The sequence below is a fragment of the Pelodiscus sinensis genome, chromosome 6 (genome assembly GCF_049634645.1).
Source record: "Pelodiscus sinensis isolate JC-2024 chromosome 6, ASM4963464v1, whole genome shotgun sequence".
Classification (NCBI taxonomy): domain Eukaryota; kingdom Metazoa; phylum Chordata; order Testudines; family Trionychidae; genus Pelodiscus; species Pelodiscus sinensis.
This window is the reverse complement of record NC_134716.1, coordinates 35,503,515-35,524,425: the sequence shown is the minus strand read 5'-3', so window position 1 is coordinate 35,524,425 and position 20,911 is coordinate 35,503,515. Positions and strand designations below refer to the sequence as shown.

The following is a 20,911-nucleotide window of genomic DNA, read 5'->3' as shown; positions in this document are numbered from 1 at the left end:
AAAGTGGTATTTAGGATAAGCTACTTAACGCATGATTTTATTTTTAATTTGAGATGTTGCTGTGGACGGCTGATTGGAGATCATCCTGGGATAGATTGTAGTTTGCCTGTCTACCAGTCTAGCAGAGACCAGGGGAATGAAGAATGGTCTGTCCAAAAGCATACACATACAAGTCCTACTGACTCATTTGGAACAATCAATTTCCAGGATGGAGATCACACTTACCATGCCAAGGTTTGCCTATCAACTACAATTTTACTTGATTTTAACAATGCTGATTTAACATTTTTTTTTTCACTATGCTAATGCTAAAGAAATGGGACAAGTTAAAATTAGCATTAGGAGAACCTAAATCTGTTTGGTTCAAACAAGAAAGCAGACCAAGTTCAAAAGAGCCCAATAAAACATGCATACAGTGCCTTCATGTTACACTGTAGGTCTAAGAGCATAATGTAGTCAAATCTCATTCTGTAGACAAGTTAATGATGTAGAGGTAAAGGAGCTGTCATTAGATTTGTAAAAAGCTATGAAGTCATTATTTTAATGATGTCACCCTGTGTCATGATAGGAGAAAATGACTGAGCCCCAGGTGTTCAGCCCTGGGTCCTCCAGTAGTTTGTATTATCAAACTATGTCATCAGAATTGGGTTGATTAGGTTATCATTCAAAAGCCCTTTCTCCCATAGTACCAAACCTGAAAAATATAGACAAATATGTACATTTATATTTAAGAAAATATTTACAAATCAACTTTTTAAAATTCTAATATTAACACAAGGGTGTGTTGCTTTCACAGAAAGATACTGAACTTTGGTAATACTAGGGAAGTTAGCTTTGACGAGTAGGATTCAAAACATTTATTCACCAGAATTATTATTTTCTCAGTCTAAGGCACCACTCCTAGATGCATTATTACAGTGCTTCCTTTCTGGGCTATCCTTCTACTTTTCCAAACAAAGCAGGTGGATGTCCAAATATTTTCAGGGTAATGAATATCTGATCTTTGCACACAGGTATTTAATTAGCTGAAGGACTGTTTTGAGAGTGCATGGTATTTCACAGATAACTGTGACCAGTCCATCCTTTAAGATATATCCATGCTCTATAGAGGAGGGTAGTTTTGGATGCACCTAGTCATTCTGGAGCCATTGCATTTCTTGCTGATTTGCCCTCTTAATAGCAGGCAGAAACATATCCTTATGGGTGGCCATTTTTTTCTTGTTTGTTTCTTGGAAAATATCCACCAATGTAGCACTGCAATTTTTGCAAAATTGGTCTTCAAATACTGGACTTGACATATGAATGCTTCCAGTGCATTTATGACTCCAGCAGTAATGATCTCAGCTGTTCCTAGCACTTCTAGAGTGAGGAGAGCTTTGGGAAATTGAACTAAATGCCATTCAATAAAGTTGATGCAACTCATGAATTCCAGCTGAGCTGTGCAGTTTGCATCAGTAAAATCAGTGTTTGTTTTAGTTGCTTTTACCTTTTGAATGCAACACATTATGTTTATTTTTGGTGAAGCACTCAAGGTGATACACAATGTCATATGCATGGATGCCTTTTGGGCCCGTGCATCTATTCAACTTTACTTTCTATTCAGCGTTCTCCCTCAGAGTGTCTGCCTCATACCATTTTTCACCTGTCTTATGTGTTGAATGGTGCTTAATGGATGTCTCTAGGCTTCTCGCTTCCTATAGAATGCTTCTCAAAACACATGTTGTGCGTGACATATACGATAGTGTTATCTAGATCGGTGAGGAGCTGTATCAGCACTTGTCCTTTTACCTGGGGTGCCCTGCAATGCCTTGCTGTTATTGCTACCACCCTGGATCCCTCACAGTCACCAGCATTCAAATTCCTGATTGTCTGGCAGCATGCCAGCCACACTCTGTCTCTCACCTGGCATGGTTAGTTCTACAGGGTGATTCCAATACACTTCCAGTCCCAAATTTGTCCCTTAAAATGTACGTTTTGTTCTGTCCAGCAACAGACAGATCAGAGCTATTAGACAGCTATTAGATGTCCTGGACAGATCAGAGCTATTAAATCTGTTGTCCCTTTAAGGGGACAATATACAACTTGCACCTTAAAAAGCAATTTAATTCAAACACATTGGATTAAACAATAACACAAATTTATTAATAAAAAAGATAGGATTTTAAATGAGTATAAGTAATAAGGCATAAAACTCAGAAATAGTTATAAGGATAAAGATATAACAGTTCCTAGTATCTAACTTTACAAACTGTCCTTGGTTCAAGATAAAGTCCTTACCATACCCTTCCAACAGTATCCCTGATGAAAATCTTCAGGTCAGGGTCTCTTCCCTAAGACCCAACAGCTGTTTCTTTTGTTGCCTTAGGTGGAAGAAGGGAGAGGGACCAGGGGAGAGAGACGTTGGGGGTCTTTGCTCTTCACTTTTATACGTCAGCCCCTCTGACATAGTGCTATCTAGGCCCTGGTCTACATTAGGGAGTTATTTCGAAATAACTCCCCTTATTTCAAAATAACAAGCAGAGCATTCATACTACCAAACCTGTTACTTCAAAATAATGGGCTGGTTATTTTGAAATAATGGCTCCTATTTTCCATGAGGAATAACACTTATTTCAAAATAGTTATTTTGAAATAGCAGTGTCAAGGCTGTTCCCTACTCTGGCACTCGAGTGGGGTCAACCTGTCTCCACGCCACATGTGGGACTCTCTGTTGTACATGGGACCCTAAGAACCGTCTTCTGAACCCAGTCTAGCACAAACCTTCCTCCCGTACCTCAGGATAAGAGGGCTACTCGAAAAGTAACCATAGGTTCCCTCTTTACTGGACTGTCAAACTGAAATATCACTGTGCAAATGAGTCATCCCAACATACAGCACAGCAAAAAAACAAAAAACAAAAAAAACAACCACCTCCTCGGTCTCCTTCATCTCCTGAAGATTCTGACTCGGGGAATTTCTGTAGGAGCTGCTCTGAGAAGAACAAAGCAACCATGAAATGTGTTCTTCCCCCAAGCTGCCTTAAATCAGCAGGGTGCAACAGGGAAGACATTCCTCAGCACTTTGTTCCTCACCTTCATGGAGTGTAGCACATGGGATTTTTGTCAGCGTCTTGTTCTCCTGCTCCACTTCACATGGGATAATCAATACTGGCGTCCCCAACTCACCCTCACAAAGTGCAGTCTGGCAAATCAGACCTGTCTGTTTCTTCTCAGTGGGCCATATTCACAGCCTCACAAAGGGAATTTTTCCTGTTTAGGGCAGGAAGACCAGCAATCCAACTCAGAGCTAAATTCCCAAATAATAAAATATTTTTAAAAACCCAGAAGAAATAAAAGGATGGACTTTCAAGCAAGTCTGTGCTGGGCATTCTCAGACATGAAGGTCTTCAGATGCCTTAGATAAACTATCTGCCCTTCCTCCTGCACCCTGTGAGGGTAGAATAGGGATTTTCCTACCACACTTAAAGGACTAGAAAAACCATTGGGTTATCATCTTGCTGCTGAGGATCACTATCTCCTAATGTCCTATTGCAGGTTGCTATGCCACAGTCCCATGATCACCTCATCTCCACATCCTTCCCCAGCAATGGCTCTGGAGAGATGGGAAGGACTGCAGCCCATGACTGGCAGGCTATAATAGCCCTCTTGTCCTATGACTGCTGTTTCTTTCTACCCCCTCCTTTGGACACAAAAACTATCAGGGGACAAAGCCAATATAGATGAACAAAGAACTGGCATCTCACCCTATGAGCCCTAGCACATTTTCACAAGCAATGCTAACATGGTTGGCCTCCCCCTCAATCCATTTAAAAAAAGAAAAGAGAAGCTTTAGAGCTTCTCCTTGGCGAGAGGTTAGGACAGACAGACAGATATGGGAGCAATAAAACCTGTCACTCACATAATGATGCCTTTACCTCAAATCTCTCTCTCTGGCTGCGTCTAGACTGGCAAGTTTTTCCGCAAAAGCAACTGTCTACACTGGCCGCTTGAATTTCCACAAGAACACTGGCGATCTCATGTAAGATTGTCAGTGTTCTTGCAGAAATGCTATGCTGCTCCCATTTGGGCAAAAGCCCTCTTGCGCAAATGCTTTTGTGCAAGAGGGCCAGTGTAGACAGCTAAAAACTGTTTTGCACAAAAAATCCCCGATCGGGATAATGGCGATCGGGGCTTTCTTGCACAAAACCGCGTCTAGATTGGCAAGGACACTTTTCCGCAAAAATTGCTTTTGGGAAAAGCATCCGTGCCAATCTAGATGCTCTTTTCCTCAAATGCTTTTAATGGAAAAACGTTTCCGTTAAAAGCATTTGCGGAAAATCATGCCAGTCTAGACGTAGCCTCTCTGTCTCTCACACACGGAGCTCTCAAGTCAAATCTCTCTCTGTCTCTCACACACACACGAGGAGCTCTCAAGTCAAGTATCATCAAAATTCAGGATGGAGCGTGGATTTTAATATCTGCCATCAGAAAAGATGACTGCATGACATCACTAAATGTGAAGTGTAGTACAGAGAGAGAAAGAGGCCCCAGAGTTTGTGAACCAAAGACAGGCCATGGATTAAAGCAGGTACTTACAAGTTCACTGCCCAGTACATGAACTTGGCAAAGTTGCTGCTAGGGCTGCTAGAATATAGGCACTCCTAATAAGTCGTAGGCACTAAAGATTCACTAAATACATTCCAGAAGGCTTGTGCAGCTGCTCCTCAATCTAACACAGAAGAAGATGGTTTGACAGAATAATGATCAGAGAGACAGCAGGAGCAAAGTAACAAACAGATGTCATGAAACAAGTACAGTGGTATATAGTTTGTTTCTCAGCCTATAAATGTCAGGGTACCTTGCCTTAGCTCTTAGTGTGGCCACAGCTGATTCTCTGGTAGCACTGGGAGATGCACTGCACCCCTGCGCCCTGCCAAAATTATAACTGTAAAATGGGGTGCCCTCCCATACCCCTCTCTAGGTGGCCCTCCTTGCACTCCCTCCTTCAGCAGGCACAAATCACCCCTGAGTATGGCAGAAGAGATAGCAGAGATTTCCGCTGCTACTGGGCCACTTCTTGCTACTGGGTCATTCCCTTTCCATCCAGAGAGGATATGAGATTGCTAAGACTGGTCGTGTATTAGAATCTTGGGAGTCTGCGCTCTTACGCCTCCTACAAAGAAATCAGCAAAGCAGCCACCTGGTCATCTGTCCAAACTGCTTTCAAATTGTACAGAATGGACATCAGTTGAGTTGATGCTGCCTTTGGTAGACAGCTTCTCCTTGCTATAGCATCCCAGTAATTATTAGGAAAGGATTATTGTCCTTTTACATCTATACATAATTGTATATAGTGGTTCCCCTCTCCCCCATTGTCTCTCTCAAGTGGACATGGCAAAATCCTAACGTCATGTATTTGAGGACCTCATTATAAATAATAATAGGGAAATTTATCGGGGCCTTATATGAAATTTTCCTATTTTGAAATAATGAGGTTGAGAGATTGAACCCATCCTGAATGGGTTGTTAACTGGAAAAGATTTGGGATTATTAACTGGCACTCAAAGTTTTATTGTTTATTGAATTCCTTGCTTTGCAGCAGTATTGTTCTATTTAGCCTTAATGCTTATTTTTCCTTACTGATATAGTAATTAATTCTCCTAGGCTGTGGAAGTGATTCAAATGGCAGTTTCTCACGGGTGGAGCCATACCTCCCCTGCCTCTGATAGGTTTGTCTGTGCCAAGACTGCACAGAGCAAAAACCCAGGAAAATTTGTAGGTGAGGTGTGGATATATTTCCTGGTATGAGTTTGTTGAAGTTTAGTATTTTGGTATTAGGGCCCAATTTGTATGCTTTTCTTTTTCATACCACAGGAGCAGCTATAGAATATCAGTGAGACCTTGCAAACTAGGGAGATTGAAATGGCTATGAATATGTCTCAATGAGTTGGACACTTTTACATTATTCTTAGCAGGTCTCATTTAAAAAAATCCCTTTTTAGTGACACACAAGAACTTTCACAACAAGGTCTTGAAGACTTTAGAACTGAGAACTTTCTAAGATGCAATATACACAAGTGTATTTCTTCCAGTATATTAGAACCTCTTATGATACCAAGATGGACCAGCTATTACATCTGATGGTGAAGGAATGGCAGATGGAGCTGCCAAAGCTAGTGATCTCTGTTCATGGAGGCATCCAAAACTTCAAACTTCCATCCAAGATCAAGCAGGTTTTCAGCAAAGGATTGGTCAAAGCAGCCGAGACAACAGGAGCATGGATAATAACAGAAGGCATCAATAGTGGTAATTCTTTTTATCTGTCTGCCTCTTCATCTAATCCTTGCTCTTTGTATTTCTTATATGTACAGATTTAAGGTACTTATGGAATGCAATCATTTAGGGTATTTATAATACAAAATAAGAAACAATAATTTGGAAATTTAAAAAAAACAGATATTTTTGAGGATATAGTAGACACAGGTGTGTCATCAGGCTGCTCCAGCTTTGATCAATATTCTTAGTACATTTTGTTAATAAAGACCTGACCATGTTATACGTGAAATAAGAAGCAAACTGCAGATCAGCTAGAGCTGGCTGGAGTGCTTGTTTTAGAATGGACTTTGATCTATTTTTGTAAAGTAGTTTGAACACTGTTACTGTATCAACTGGCAGCTATTTTGGTCAAGTGTTTTAAACAACATTTCATTTAGATTTCATTTCAATTTTTAGTTGAGTGCATTTTAAATTATGGCACTCACTTTAACCTGTGAATGCACTGAAACTTCCCTTCACTCTTTATATTCCTCAAATATTGAACTAATCTTGTATTTTTTGTTGTATTCAGTGTAATCCTCCCACTTAGGGAACATTCTGATTATGATGGATCTAAGAGAAGCTTACAAATAACATATGCTACTCTGCTATAGTGCAATATCCCTAATGGAAATGGTGATAACAATTAGTCTGTGTCTACACTGGCACGATCTCGTGCAAAAGCGGCCGCTCTTGCGCAAAAGCTTGCTGCCTGTCTATACTGGCCACGTGTTCTTGCGCAAGTAAACTGACGTTCTAATGTATAAAATCAGGGCTTCTTGTGCCACAACTCTGATGCTCCCGCTCAGGAATAAGCCCTCTTGTGCAAGAGCTCTTCCAGAAGAGGCCAGTGTAGACAGACAACATGAATTTCTTGTGCAAGAAAGCCCTATGGTTAAAATGGCCATCAGAGCTTTCTTGCGCAAGAGAGCATCTATACTGCCATGGATGCTCTTGCACAAAAGCACATCTCTTGCGCAAAAGCACATGCCAGTGTAGACGCTCTCTTCTGGAAGAGCTTTTGCAGAAGAACTCTTCCGCAAAAGAGTTTTTGCGTGAGAATGCACCAGTGTAGATGTAGGTTAAGATTATAAAATCTGTGGGAGGGACTTTGCCATATCACTAAGCTCTTGGTCTTGACTTACTTAGTGAGATTACCATAGAAGAACTGTTCATAATATATAAATTATTAGATGAATTTAATAATTTTACTGTTATTTCTAAATGCTCTGCAAACACTTTTAAAAAAGCTTGTTCAAAATTGTTGAGACACTTTATAAGCACGCAGATTTCAGTTGAGTTGTTTGCAATCTATTCACAATGGGCCAGATCCTCAACTCATGTAAATTAGTATAGCATCGTGAAAATGCATGAAACAATGCTGATTTGCACCAATTGAGGGTCAGGAAGGGCTTGTCTGCATAGTGACATTCAGGCAAATTAATCTAGATTAACTAAAGATATGAATTTAACCCACATTAAGTCCCCTGTTTTGAATACATTAGAGGAAGGACAGGAATACTGACAAAGAGAATTGGTGATCTTTATACTCTCATACATTTTTATACCAATTTTCTGGTGTAGGTGTTCGCCATTGATCAGGATCAGGCCATAAATAACTGGCTGGTATTCATCCTACTGTGGCCTGAGGAACTCAGTTTTGAAATTACTGTTTCATTGTCTATTGGGATAGGTTGGAAAGAGGTAATAGATAAGAGAAAGAAAGATGTATTAGTTCTCTTAGCTATTTTAAGATTAAAAAATGAGAAGGTCACAATCAAATTATTTTTTTATAATATTAAAATAATTGTAATTGTTGGTTGTAATAACCACTTGGAAATTTGAAATGTAAATGATTCCTTACAATTTTTTTCTTTTTTTTTTAACTTAAGTTATTTTGTTAATGTAAAATTTCTCCTGAGAGTGAGGCAATGAATATATATATGGAGGACTTTTATAAAATAATAGATTTATTCTGTCTGAAAATACACAAAAATAATTAGTTATTTTTGAAAAAAAGATTCACAAAAATCCATTCAAAGTTATTTAACAGCAAAAAATTAAAATTATAGTCAGTACTTTTAAAAGTAAACCTTAAAGAAGATATCCATTTTGATGTTATTTCTGAAAACACTTATGCTTAGCATTATGCATGTAACTAGTTCCATTGGTTACACAGATGGGTGATGTTAAACATGAGCAAGTTTGGAAAAATGGCGCACCATATCATTGTTTCAATTAATTAAACCTCACTATTCCTATAATCCATATGAAGTATAGCCATAAAGTGTATAATTATAATTGCACTCTAAGTAACTACAGAGTAAAATTACGTTTTGCAAACAACTTTGGAAGCGCTGGTCACAGTGGTGGATCAGGAATTCAAATGTAGAATAACAATAATGATTGTCTGTTTAGGAGTATCCAGGCATGTGGGGGATGCCTTGAAAGCTCATGCCTCTCAGCATTTGAGAAAGATCTGTGCCATTGGAATCCCTTCCTGGGGTATCATTGAGAACCAGAGGGACCTGATTGGAAAAGATGTGAGTTAATTAACTTTTTGTTCAGTCAATTGTACAAGAGTCTGTCAGCTTTTCTATCCATTTGTTGGATTCCTTTATAGTGTATTGTAATTTTTGGTGGCCAGATGGGACATTACCATGCATTATGGAAGATCTTGTCCAGCCCATGGGGGGCATAAAGGCATAAAACACCCATATTACAAGCTCCCATAAGGCACTTCAGCAACTCAATCAAATACAAACCTGAAATGAAATTTTGTATCAGTTTTTTCTAATAGAAAAATTGAAAAAAACCTGACTTTTTTCCTGTAAACAAGTTCAGTTTTGTAAAAACTACATTTCCCCTTAAAAGAAATGTTGTCACACAAGTCCTAATCAATGCAAATAGTATTAAATTCACACAAACTTTGTTTAATGACAATAAAGGATGACTTGGAATGTCCCACCAACTCAAACCCTAAAAAATATGTAAATAACAAATTAAGGGGAAATTCTCCTGCATTTCTTCCTGCTTTCATACTGTCTGCAAAACTCTTGATAATTCACTCCAGCATTTCATAAGGCTTTTCTCTTCCATTTCCGATGGATACAAAAGCAATATGTATGCAAACTTCCTCAGTTGTGCACTTGAGAGTATGAATAGGCTTTCTAAGTGCTATAGAAATACAAATTAATGATGATAATAATGAAAGCTTTGCTAAGGCTACCATTAAAATGTTATGCTAGAGAGAAAGCTATCACTGAGCTATCACTAAGAGAATTTTTTGTATTAATTTCCTATGGATTTTTTTATACAGGATTGGTGTATCTCAGTGGGTTAACCCCTGGGTCAAAGAGAGAAGGTTAGAGATGTCAATGGCTGAAATATAAAATGTCTGTAATTTGGTGTGTAACACTAAAATTTACAAATTGCAGGAGTTCTTAATATATATTGCACAGAGGTGAAGGTTTAATACCTTTTTTTAAAGATTTCCATTCTTCTGGAATTCAGAATGTAAAAAATGGCCATGAATGAATAAATAATCTGGGATCATGTATATATTCTCTAAAACATAGTAAGATTGCATAGTTGTCTTTCACAATATAGGGCCAGATGCTGATACTGTTGCTCACATTTTGGTAGTTTCTTAATCCTCAGATTGACTTCACATGGAACAATATACTGTGAATAAATATACCAGTACATAGTGAGGCCAAGCTGTGGTACACAGAAAAAATTCTTTTGGACACTATCTTCTAACTCTTGACTACAATATACTTTCCACTGGAGTTCCATGAATGCTGAGAGTATAGACCTGTTGTAGTCCCCCATAGGATGACCAGGGGAATTTTCCCACTGGGGTGATAGTTACAGAAGTTTGCAATGTAACAATGAAGTATATAAAAGTCAGATGACTTACTTCGGCCTCTCTTGATTTTTCTTAGGTAATTTGCCTATATCAGACTCTCAGCAATCCTCTTAGCAAGCTGAGCACCCTCAATAGCATGCATTCCCATTTTGTACTAGCAGATGATGGCACTGTGGGCAAATATGGCAATGAGATGAAGCTCAGAAGGAATCTGGAGACATACTTAAACCTTCAGAAAATACACACCAGTGAGTATTGCAATGTCAAATTTGTTACAGGTTAAAAGATTAAGATGCTGAGTACTTCCTATGCCTTCAATGTCTTGACTTTCAATGGGAAGGGAGATGGCTTGGCATCTTGAAGGATGGAGCAATAAATATTCACGGGGGAAAAAAGAAAAAGAGAAGGAAAGGAACACACGCCTTCGTTTTTGAATTCCCAGTATGAGACCTCTATGAGGAGTCTGATTTCCACACACTGAAAATCAGACTCATTTAAGGTTGATCAAGTTGGGCATCCAAACATTGAAAATGGTAACCTGGAGTTCTAGAAAGCCAGAGTAAAGCATGGCTTCCATTTCAGAGCTCTCTGTGGGTATGTCTACACTACAGAATTTTGTTGGAAAAACAGTTGTTTTTCCGACAAAGTTTGAGGAATGTCCACACTGCAACTATTCTTCTGCAAGAAAATCGAAAGAACAGAGGGTTTTTTCTGGTATTGGTAATCCTCATTCTATGAGGAAGAAGCATTTTTGCAAAAGAACTCTTGGACGGGGAAGAGGGAGTTCTTTTGCAAGAAGAGGAAAGAGGAAAAAGCACAAGTACCCTGGTGGCCATTCCGTTCATAGCAATCACAGCTTACATGCGAGAGGGTATCCATTCAGTCTGGAAGATCTTTTTCAAAAAAGCAGATCACTTTTTTTATTCACTTTTGCAGTGTGGACACTCTTTTTTGGAAGACATTTTTCTGGAAGATCTCTTCCAAAAAAAGCTTCTTTCAAAAGAAGCCTGTAGTCTAGACATAGCCTGTGACAGCACCAGAAACTTGCTCTGTTATCCACCAGAAAAAATTGTCAAATACAGTGAAATTCAGAGAAATGTATCCATGTTTTAGAGTTTTTCTGTGCAACTCTTCTGTCTTGCACAGCTGTCATTTCCACAGTTGGCAAACAGTGCAGTAATGGTTGCAAAGAGGAATTGACAAATGTCCAATCAATCTTTTGTGTCTGTTAAATAAACCAAAGGCAAGTTTTGCAGCTTTAATTTCCATTATAGAGTTGTTTGCACATATAATCCCTCAGTTATGTCTGAGTTATAACAAACCATAAAATATGTATTTATAGCCTGTGAAAATACTTTTTTCTTTACGTAATAAGACCATCATCAGTCATATTGGTCTAATCATCAAACCAGAGGGTTTGCTAGAAAGAAACACCATTAGGTGAACTGTACTATTTAGTTCCTTGCTTCCTTTTACTTATTATATCTTGTAAGCATAGAAACATATCCAAGAATCTCTTAAATTCATTCATGTTTTTTGTTTCCTGTTCAGTTTTCAATATTAAAAACAGAAAATTAGTAACTATTGCCTATTGGGTTTTTATTTGACATGTCCATTGCTGTTTTCTGTAATATTCTGTAATGCTCAACTATCAGCTATTTCAAACTATTAAAATCACCTCTCCCCAAAATACATACCATATAGACAATTTAGAAAAACCCACCAACTTGCTCTTCAGTGTGTGCACAAATATTTATATGCATAATTTTTTGTATATGCATGCACAAATTTTGCAACCATAACCCACAGTACTTGCTAAGGCAGGCCATGCAAGGGAAGGGCAGGTAGTCTGAGCTCCATTTCCTTCCTCGTGGGCCCATACTTGTAATCTTACCTAAAGATTCTCAATAATCTTTTGTATTAATGGCAGAGTTCCCTTGAGAGACAGCCTTGTAATGCCTCTGTTTTTATTGTTTTTATGAATTAAGACATCTCTCGCATGGTTTCTGAGATTTTTTTTGTGTGAGTCCAGGTTGACAGACCTATGCTTATGATATGTTCTATGGGAGTGATAACTTTGCTGTTAATAACTGGTTATGTGTGGATTGAAACAGGAATGGGCCAAGGTGTTCCAGTGGTTGGACTAGTGGTGGAAGGAGGCCCAAACGTGATCTTAATGGTTTGGGAGTATGTGAGAGATACTCCTGCGGTCCCTGTGGTGGTTTGCGAGGGCACTGGCAGAGCTGCAGATCTTCTGGCTTTTATTCATAAGCACACAGCAGATACTGGGTGAGTAGCTGCCAGCTGAACCACTTTTTTTATTGTGTGGTGGTAGTGAAAACGCCTGTCTCCAAATCAAAGACAATGGTGAGAAATACATTGAAGTAGTGTGTGCCAGGAACTCCAGAGTTCTGATACCACCCCAATGACAACCTCTCTACCCTCTGTGGCCTTTTCTTTGATCTAATCTCTCTTTCTGATTTCCCTTTTGTTTAAAAATAATGAGATTTGCACAAAAAATCATTAGATTATTTTTTGAGGATCAGTCTTTAAATTTTTTAAATTTTTTAAATTTTTAAATTTTGGAATCCCCTTGCACATCTCCAGAGTTGGTTTATTTGAGACAACTAGCATTGCACACCATCCTAAATATATTGGGCAAAGTGATTTCTGGCTGCTGCTGTGAAGGAGCACTCATTCACATATCTGCTTGTCCCTTGCAAAGCAATTAATTCTGTCCTTCTACCCAGACCCCATAACTTCATTTCCCATCACTTAGCCTCTCAGTTTGCCCCATGCCAGTTCAGCTCCCCCCAGTCTCACATTTGCTTCTTCTGGGGTTCTTCATATTGTTATGTATAGCCCTTTCTGGGACGGGGTTAAGTTTGGAGGGCTTCTTATTCTAGAGTTAGTGTTTGGATGTGTAGGTCTCCATGTGCTATGGATAAAGTTTGGATCCATGCTTTTCCCTGGCATAAGTTTAGGTTGGAGACCTCTGACTGCAGTAATCTAGAGCTAGGACTGGAAACCATAGATTTTTCCAAAGTTAGGGTTGTGGCATGGTGGCCTCTCTGGGTGAGGGATCAAGTCGGAGACCATAGATATCCATAAGTTTGGGTTAGTTTTGAGACCCCTAGGCATCAGTGGGTCAACATTAAGACCTTGGGCCCATAGCACTGTCCAGTCTATAGTTAGTTTGTGATCCTAGGTGTCACTATGTTAATGTTAAGGTCTGGGTCTATAGGTTCCTTTAGTTAGAATGTTGTTTAGAACAGTCAGGGTATATCTACACTGTACCTGAAGCTCAAAATAAGTGACACATTTTGAGTGATGCAAACTGCGTAGTTTATTTCAAATTAATTTACGAAATAGCACCACATTTCGTAAAAAGCTGTCTACACAGCACTTATTTCAAAATAAATCACTGTTCTGAAATGTCCCTTACTCCTCGTGGAATGAGGTTTCTAGGGATGTTGGAATAGTGAACCCGTTATATTTTGAAATAATGGGCGCACTCAAAAGACGCGGAAGAGCCCGAAATAGCACTGCAGTGTAGACGTAGCCTCAGAGTCCTTTCTCTAGGCTTAGAGTTTGTATCCTTCTGTCTGAGATATTGCTATGGTTGGGACTAGGCTTGTGGTATGGTTTAGGGTTGAAGGCTGTAGCACACTCCCTATGCTATTATTATTAGCCGCATAGTTATGTCTAAGCTAGCATTATGGACTGGAAGTCTCCCCATGCACAGTTAGGTCTTGTAGTCTTAAGGTGTTGTTAGAATAGCATTAGGATTGGAGGGCATAATTCTCCTTGTATTGGGTTTGAGTTGGAAGTTGGAAGTCAGAAGTCTTCCCCCACCCCCAGCTAGAGTTGGAGTTGGAGGCATCTCCAGGCTATTGTTAAGGTTGGCTTCCATATGGCTTGCCGCGCTAGGTTTATATTTGGGTCCTGAATGTCTCACTGGCCTATGGTTATGATTCAGTCTTGTAGTCCTCACCATTCCAGGGTCAGGCGTGGTGCCTGTTGTCCTTTCTAGGTTAGAGTTGTGACTGGAGTCTGTAGCCTTCCTTAGGCTAGAGCAGTTTTTGTGGTTAGTGGGGGCCAGTGTTAGGTCACTGACCATAATCCTACCCCGGTCCCTCTGGCTATCCCAACTCTAATCCTAGGCCTAAGACTTGTGGTTGCTATAAACCTGTAGTCTTCCTTGAGCTCCAGTATTTGTGGTCAGTGGCAGGGCTTCAGGCCAGTGTTAGGACACTAATACAACCCTATCTTCAATCTTAGGTCTGATTTCTGAGCTAGAACCTTAGGCTAAGGAGCTCTACTGTCCTGGGGCCAGCCGCCTACTTGATTCTTAATCTTTTCCTGGGTCTCCGTATGGCCTAAACCTTACCTGTGTCCCTGGCTCTTCATGGGTCTCAACTCTAGCCTAAGCCGAGAATCACAGATCAGTCTTGTCCCAGGTGCTAGCCCACAACTGCTATAGCTTCCAGTCCTGACACTAGTCTGGGTCTTCTGGTGGGCCCCAACTTCTACTCTATTCCAAAATGATCAACTCATTTCAGCCACAACATTATTTCAAGGGATGCTTGTAGGTGTCAGCCTGCATCTTATCCCAAGGGACCTATGAGCTCTATTGCAATGGAAATCTAGGATCCCTAATCCTATGGAAATCTATAGGCCCTAACATTAACTAAGTCCCACATTTATGCTCAACCTCAAACTAATCTCAGAGCCAGCGATGCACCTCAAATCTCAATACATGTGAACATTTTTGAATTACTTTTTTTTCCATGGGAAATGGTGTTTTTAATAAGTAAAAGTGTTGATAAAAAATTGTCAATTTAAAAAAAAAAATGTCATGGACCTTTATTCACAACATTGCCGTTATTTAAAAATTTGCGATACTGTATATATTTTGTTCAGTACCTTCTGTTGATGTTGCTGCTTAACTTTTTAGAATGTAATTTTTATGTATTTTGGTAATTTTTTATACCTTTTTTTTTGCCCACTTCTTTTAATTTTCTTCCACCTTTTACTTTTTTCCATTATTTTTCTTGTTGTTTAAAAGAAATAAATTTAAAAAGCTTACTGTAAATTAAAAGAAAGGAGAAATTAGAAAAAAGATAATAAGGGGGGGGGGGGAGGAAACAGTAAATGGAAAGTATAATACCAAGCAACTTAAATTATTTTCACAAAATTTAATTAAAAAGATAGAAAAATATTGCAAATGCAAGTTTGAAATGTTTTTCAAGAAATTGAAATTGGGTTAATTTTTTACCAACTTCATTCACAATTCTTTTCAAAACAGTTAGCTTTCTCATGATTGCATTTACATTGGTTCACAACATTTACATTCAGTATTACACAAATCTGTATATTGGTTATGCCCTGTCTTTGTTTTCATAGGTCATGCAGTAGAAGGTGAAGGCAATATGGTCCTGGAGACAAAAGTATGCTTTGTTGTATGCACTAGTCTACTCTGTTCTCACAAGTTTCTTCCATTGGAGTAACATCTGAGAAAGAGATGAGGCATCCAGTGGTACAATTAATTCTTGTCTCTGTGTTTTGTTCCTCAGAGACTTAGCCCCACAGCTGAAGGAGGAGATCTCAATAATGATTCAGAACACCTTTAATTTTGGGCAGCAACAGTCCATTCATTTACTACAAATGTTGATGGAGTGTATGGCATACAGAGAATCTGTGAGTATGACAGACTGTTGATTTGTATTATTGTCACTTATTTTGTTGTAAAACAACAATTTTGTTGTTGTTTATGGAATATATTGGCTTAGGCACAGTAAAGGTAGCAGGCCAAAGTTTGTCCTCAGTTACCCTTATACACGCTGATTGGGTTAAATGGAGGTTTCATAAGTGGTTCCTGTCCCAAACTGACTTTTCCCAGCCCTTTTAGGAGGCCCAAATGTTTCAGACCCATTCGTCCAGAGTCCTTAGGCTGGGAAGCAGCTCATGCTGGCACATGCAGACTGATTGACCAGGGCTGGCTAGCAAGCCCCAGCCCCCCTGGCCCTTAAAGAGGCAGGCCACCTTTTTACACATCTTCCCTCCTTCCCTAGAGCTTTGTGTGCTCCCTGTGCAAGTTTTACCATTTATAACCATACATCAAGCCTGGACAGGCTGTTTTCCTAGCTGCCATACTTCTAGCTCTTCTCTTAGCTGGCTATTTTCTGAGACCAATTGGTCTTTTTCCCAGCACCTTTTCTTCATGTTGTAGATCTGGAGATAAAACCCCTTCTCGTCATCTTCCAGTGCCATTACTTGTAATTCCATGTTTTCCTTCAGCTAACTCCTCTTTCATAGTCTGCTGCGTGGCTTTTTCCAAGGCAGCCAATTTCACACATGGATTCTCCTTCCTGAGTGAGACAGGTGAGCTCTTGCTCCTGCTTTATGGCTTGTACCACAACATTCACATAGGAGTGCATCTCTTCCAGTCTTCCAACATTCACATAGGAGTGCATCTCTTTAAATGGAGCATCTCCTTCAACTTTGTCCATTGTCTCTCGGCTATAGAGATGAGGGCCTTCATGGGCACACCCTCTGGTACTGCATAGGTTCCTATCTCTTCTGTGACTGCAGTCCATTGCTTCTTCAGCCTCTGTGTTTGCCCTGCTATCTTCACAATGTTTTCCTGTGTTCACAGCCTTGAACTTTTTCTCCAGAACTGATAGCTGTTGCTGAAGGGCAGAAACTAGATTCTACAGATTCCTGTTTGCCTGTCCCTCTTGTGTCAGCTGTTTTACCAAGAAATTCCTTTATGCCTCTGTTGGCCTTAAATGGGTCTTGAGGGTCTGCTTCTGCAGTTTTTACTCCTGCTCACTATTCTTGGGCTCCTGCCCTTGCTACAATCCCTCTCCCCACTTTTTGAAGTTCTTTGTGTGACAGAGCCTTTTAGTATCTTCTGTTGCCTCACATGTAAAACATATCACCATTCCAAGGACTTACCCTCTTTCCTCTTTAAGGAGAAGGCAACCCTTTTGTGCTCCAATTTTCACTTGTGAAGCACACCAGAGCATTTCTTCCTGACCAGTGCTGGGGTTCTTGTAGCCACTGTTGCTTTTGTTGGCCTTCTGACAGCTGCAGGAGGAATGTCTGTGTTTGCTTGTGTTGTCACGAGGAGGAAGGAGGATGTTTTCCACTCCTTTCCCTATTGCAAAAAGGGGTTCACCAGGCCCCTCCATATATTATTTTTGTCAAGGTAGCTGTTCCCCAGCTGAGAGGATGTCTGTATCTCTCTGCCCCATAATCCTTCCTTGATTGGACTGCATGTCATGACTCCAACTTCTAGTACCAAGTTGTCACAGGCCATGCCTGCCCAGTAGTACTCATGATAGTGAGCATAACACTGCAGGCATTGCCTGCCTCAATTTCCCCTCACCAGGGTTATTTTTTGTTTCTCCTGGGGAGAAACATGGCTAAAATCTCCTGCTAAATCACTCTGAGCTCAGTCTTCGTTTGAGGTAATGTTTAGACAAACGAGGTTTTTTTTGGCCCTGTTTGGATTCTTCTTCAACCCATCCTGTGGGCTTCTGGGCTACCTTAAAGGGCAATTAGACACCACTTAATTGTGGTGTTGACACTTGAGCTGGAGGTTTGGGACCCTGGGCAGCGGGGGAGGGAGGGAGTGGGAGTCTAAGAGCTTGGAATCTGGCTCAAGCCCAAACATCTACACCACAATTAAACAGCCCCTTAGACCAAGCCCTATGAGCCTGAGTGAGCTGGCATGGGCCGACCTTGGGTTTTTAATTTCAGTGTAAATGTCCCCTATGCGTCTCTTCTCTGGGAGAAAATGCTGCTTCCCTAGAGTCCTTCCAGACCCTATTTCAGGGCTCTCCACGTAAGCCCATCTTATTCCTTGTGGTGTTCCTCCCCCAAACTGAGTTTTCTCAGTCCTTCTATGAGGCCCTTCAGGTTGTTACTTGACCCCATTAGTCAACCAGCTTAGGTTGAAAGGCAGCTAATTCTGGAGCAAGAGGGGCTGATTGAACTGGTCTGGCTAGCCCCAAGACACTTGGTCCCTAAACGGGCAGGCCACCATATTACAGAGTATTAAGATCTTCCATTATGTGAGTGGTAAGTAGGTAGGTGTCATTGTACAAATCTTAATGTCTCTGCTTTCCAGGCCATCCAAACAGTGTGAGATTCAGTGCTACATGATTAGCAATATGAGGATTTGCACACTAATTTTCTTGTACTAAGAGTCTATGTTTATGTCTATACTGTAATTAGACTCGGTCTCAGGGAGCATAGCTGTTAGGGGTCAGGAAGCACTCTGAGTTCTGGGACCCTCCTGATTTGTAGGGTCATATTGTCCAGGCACTAGCCAGAGCCTGAACATCTACACTGCAATTAAACAGCCCCGTGAGCTTGAGTCAGCTGGCATAGACTAGCCATGGGTTTTTAATGGCATTGTAGACATACCTTAAGGGAGCATCTACACAGCAGGGCTTAACTTGAAATAAGCTACACAAATAAGCTATGCAGTTGATGTAGCTCCATTTCAAAATAGCTCATTTTGAAATTGGGAGTGTCTACACAGCACTTATTTCAAAACAGAGCACTCTTCCTTCCACTTCCCTTATTCCTCATAAAATGAGGGTTACAGGAGTCGGAGTAAGAAGTCCTCTAGCTTGAGAGTATTTTGACGTTATTTTGAAATACCTACCTGTTGTGTGGACATGGACTAAGTTATTTTGAAATAATGTTGCTGTGTAGATGTTCCCTAAATGGTACATTTTCATTGTGGTGCACAAGGAGATACATTGATGTATAGATAGATCCCTGTGTTAACATTGCTGAAAGTTGTGCAACTTATTTCATTGCACACTAGATCAAGAACGAACCCCCGTATGTTTCTCTGGAAGGGCTTTTCCACCTTCCCCCTCCCAATAATGTGCTTTTGCAACACTGACAGATAACCATATTTGATGCAGAGTCAGAGGAGCAGCAGGACATTGATTTGGCAATCCTGACAGCACTCTTGAAAGGTACTTCTCTAACAATACTTCTGTTTTCCTATGATCTACAGATTCATTGACATGCCCTTTCAAAAAAAGGAGGGAAAAGAAGTTCATGTATGAAAGTTAATGATGCCTTTTCCTGTTCTCTAGGTACAAATATGTCTGCATCAGATCAGCTAAATTTGGCATTGGCATGGAATAGACTGGACATTGCCAAGAAACATATTTTGGTTTGTGGACAAGACTGGAAGGTACTTCTTACATTTTATTTCCCAGCAAGTATTTGTTTTTTATAGCAAGGCTTTTATTCTCCTTGGGTTTTCACCATTGCTTTGCATTTGTCAGACTCTGTCTGATGAGGAACTTGTAGTTTGAGTTCGGATACCTATCTGTTGGCACAAGCATTTTTAATTTTGCAAAATGCAAAGTTTTCTTAGGGAGCATTCAAGGTGGAATGCTCTAAGTTTTGTTCCTAATTTCTGTTTAGGTTCCTAATATACACTGATTTCAGTAGAAGGGAGGAGCCAAACTCCTTTGGAACATCCCACCCGCAGAGACAATAATGAGGAATGGGGTATAAAAATCTTACAGATGTTTTATCCATCCAGTGGACAGAGGTTTCTTGAATGTCATCTGAAATTGCCATATTTTTCTTTGACAATCTTTTCCCCCCTCTCTTGCTGGACATACTGCTGAACATATCTCCCTCTGGTGTCTGCTATAACTGTCACTAGATGGCCAGTCAACGGTGCTATATTACGTTGGCAGCAGACAGGATACTGGGCTAGATGGACCTTTGGTCTGACCCAGTATGGCTGTTCTTCTGTTCTTTATGTTCTCTTCACCTCATGGCTTCTGCTTGGGCTCAGGATGTCTGGGATTGCTGCTGCCGTTACCCCCTCTCCTCCCCTCTTCTCTGCTGCAGTTCCTGCCCAGGCTCTGGGCACTGCTGCTGCCTCCTTCTCCTCATGCCGCAACGGTGCCCGGGTTCTAGATGGGACTCAGGGCTTCCACCCCATGTGGCTCCTTCCTGGGTTCACCGCTCCGGCCCCCAGCTGCTGACTGAGCTCCAAGTTTCTACTCCCTTTCTTGCCATGTCTCTAGCTGGGACTTGGGATGCCCAGGACTGGTGCTTCAGCCTCCATGGCTTCTGTTGAGATTCAGGGCATCTGAGCTCTGGACTTAAGCCCACACAACACCTTCCACTTCATGGCTCCTGTCCAGGTTGAGAGACCCATTTTTTAAAGTTGTTTCGGGCCCTGGGCATAGGCCTCTTGGGCCCATGACTCAATTCACCTCTTGCCCTAAGCCTGACTAGCAGTTGAGAATGCCCCAAATAGTGGCTCCTAGCAGCACCGGGGAGAACTCACCCGCCTCCACCTCTGAGAACCTCCTCCACCTGCAGGAAACTGCAGCTGCTGCTTTCAGAGCTGGGCTCTGCAGGCAGCACAGAAGTGAATATGGCAATCCTGCAACGCCCTTACAAAACAGCTTTGACATCCCGTAAAATCCACCTTTGGGCCAGGACCCCCATGGTTACAACACCAAGACGTTTCAGATATAAAAGTCTGAAATTGTGAAATGTAAAGACCCCATGGCTGTGAAATTGATCAAAGTGAACCGAGAATTTGGTAGGATCTTTTGCATAATAGAATATTAAACTGTATTATACTATTCAGTCACCAGGTGGCATTATGTATAAAATACCTTACTGCAATAATTCTTAGCCAGATCTGGCAGAGCATGAAAGGATCTTGTGATGAACACAACCT

The 20,911-nt window shown here is 40.6% G+C and overlaps 1 protein-coding gene across 1 annotated transcript in view; it reads left to right on the top strand.

Annotated features, from left to right (window-relative positions):
• Positions 1-20,911, top strand: part of TRPM6 (transient receptor potential cation channel subfamily M member 6) — a 116,862-nt gene that overhangs the window by 13,751 nt on the left and 82,200 nt on the right. The window contains exons 4-11 of the mRNA XM_075931717.1: positions 54-234; positions 6,071-6,284; positions 8,712-8,836; positions 10,241-10,412; positions 12,279-12,453; positions 15,741-15,864; positions 19,094-19,166; positions 19,290-19,390. Coding sequence (XP_075787832.1) covers positions 54-234; positions 6,071-6,284; positions 8,712-8,836; positions 10,241-10,412; positions 12,279-12,453; positions 15,741-15,864; positions 19,094-19,166; positions 19,290-19,390 — 1,165 coding nt within the window. The remainder of the gene's footprint in view (positions 1-53; positions 235-6,070; positions 6,285-8,711; positions 8,837-10,240; positions 10,413-12,278; positions 12,454-15,740; positions 15,865-19,093; positions 19,167-19,289; positions 19,391-20,911) is intronic.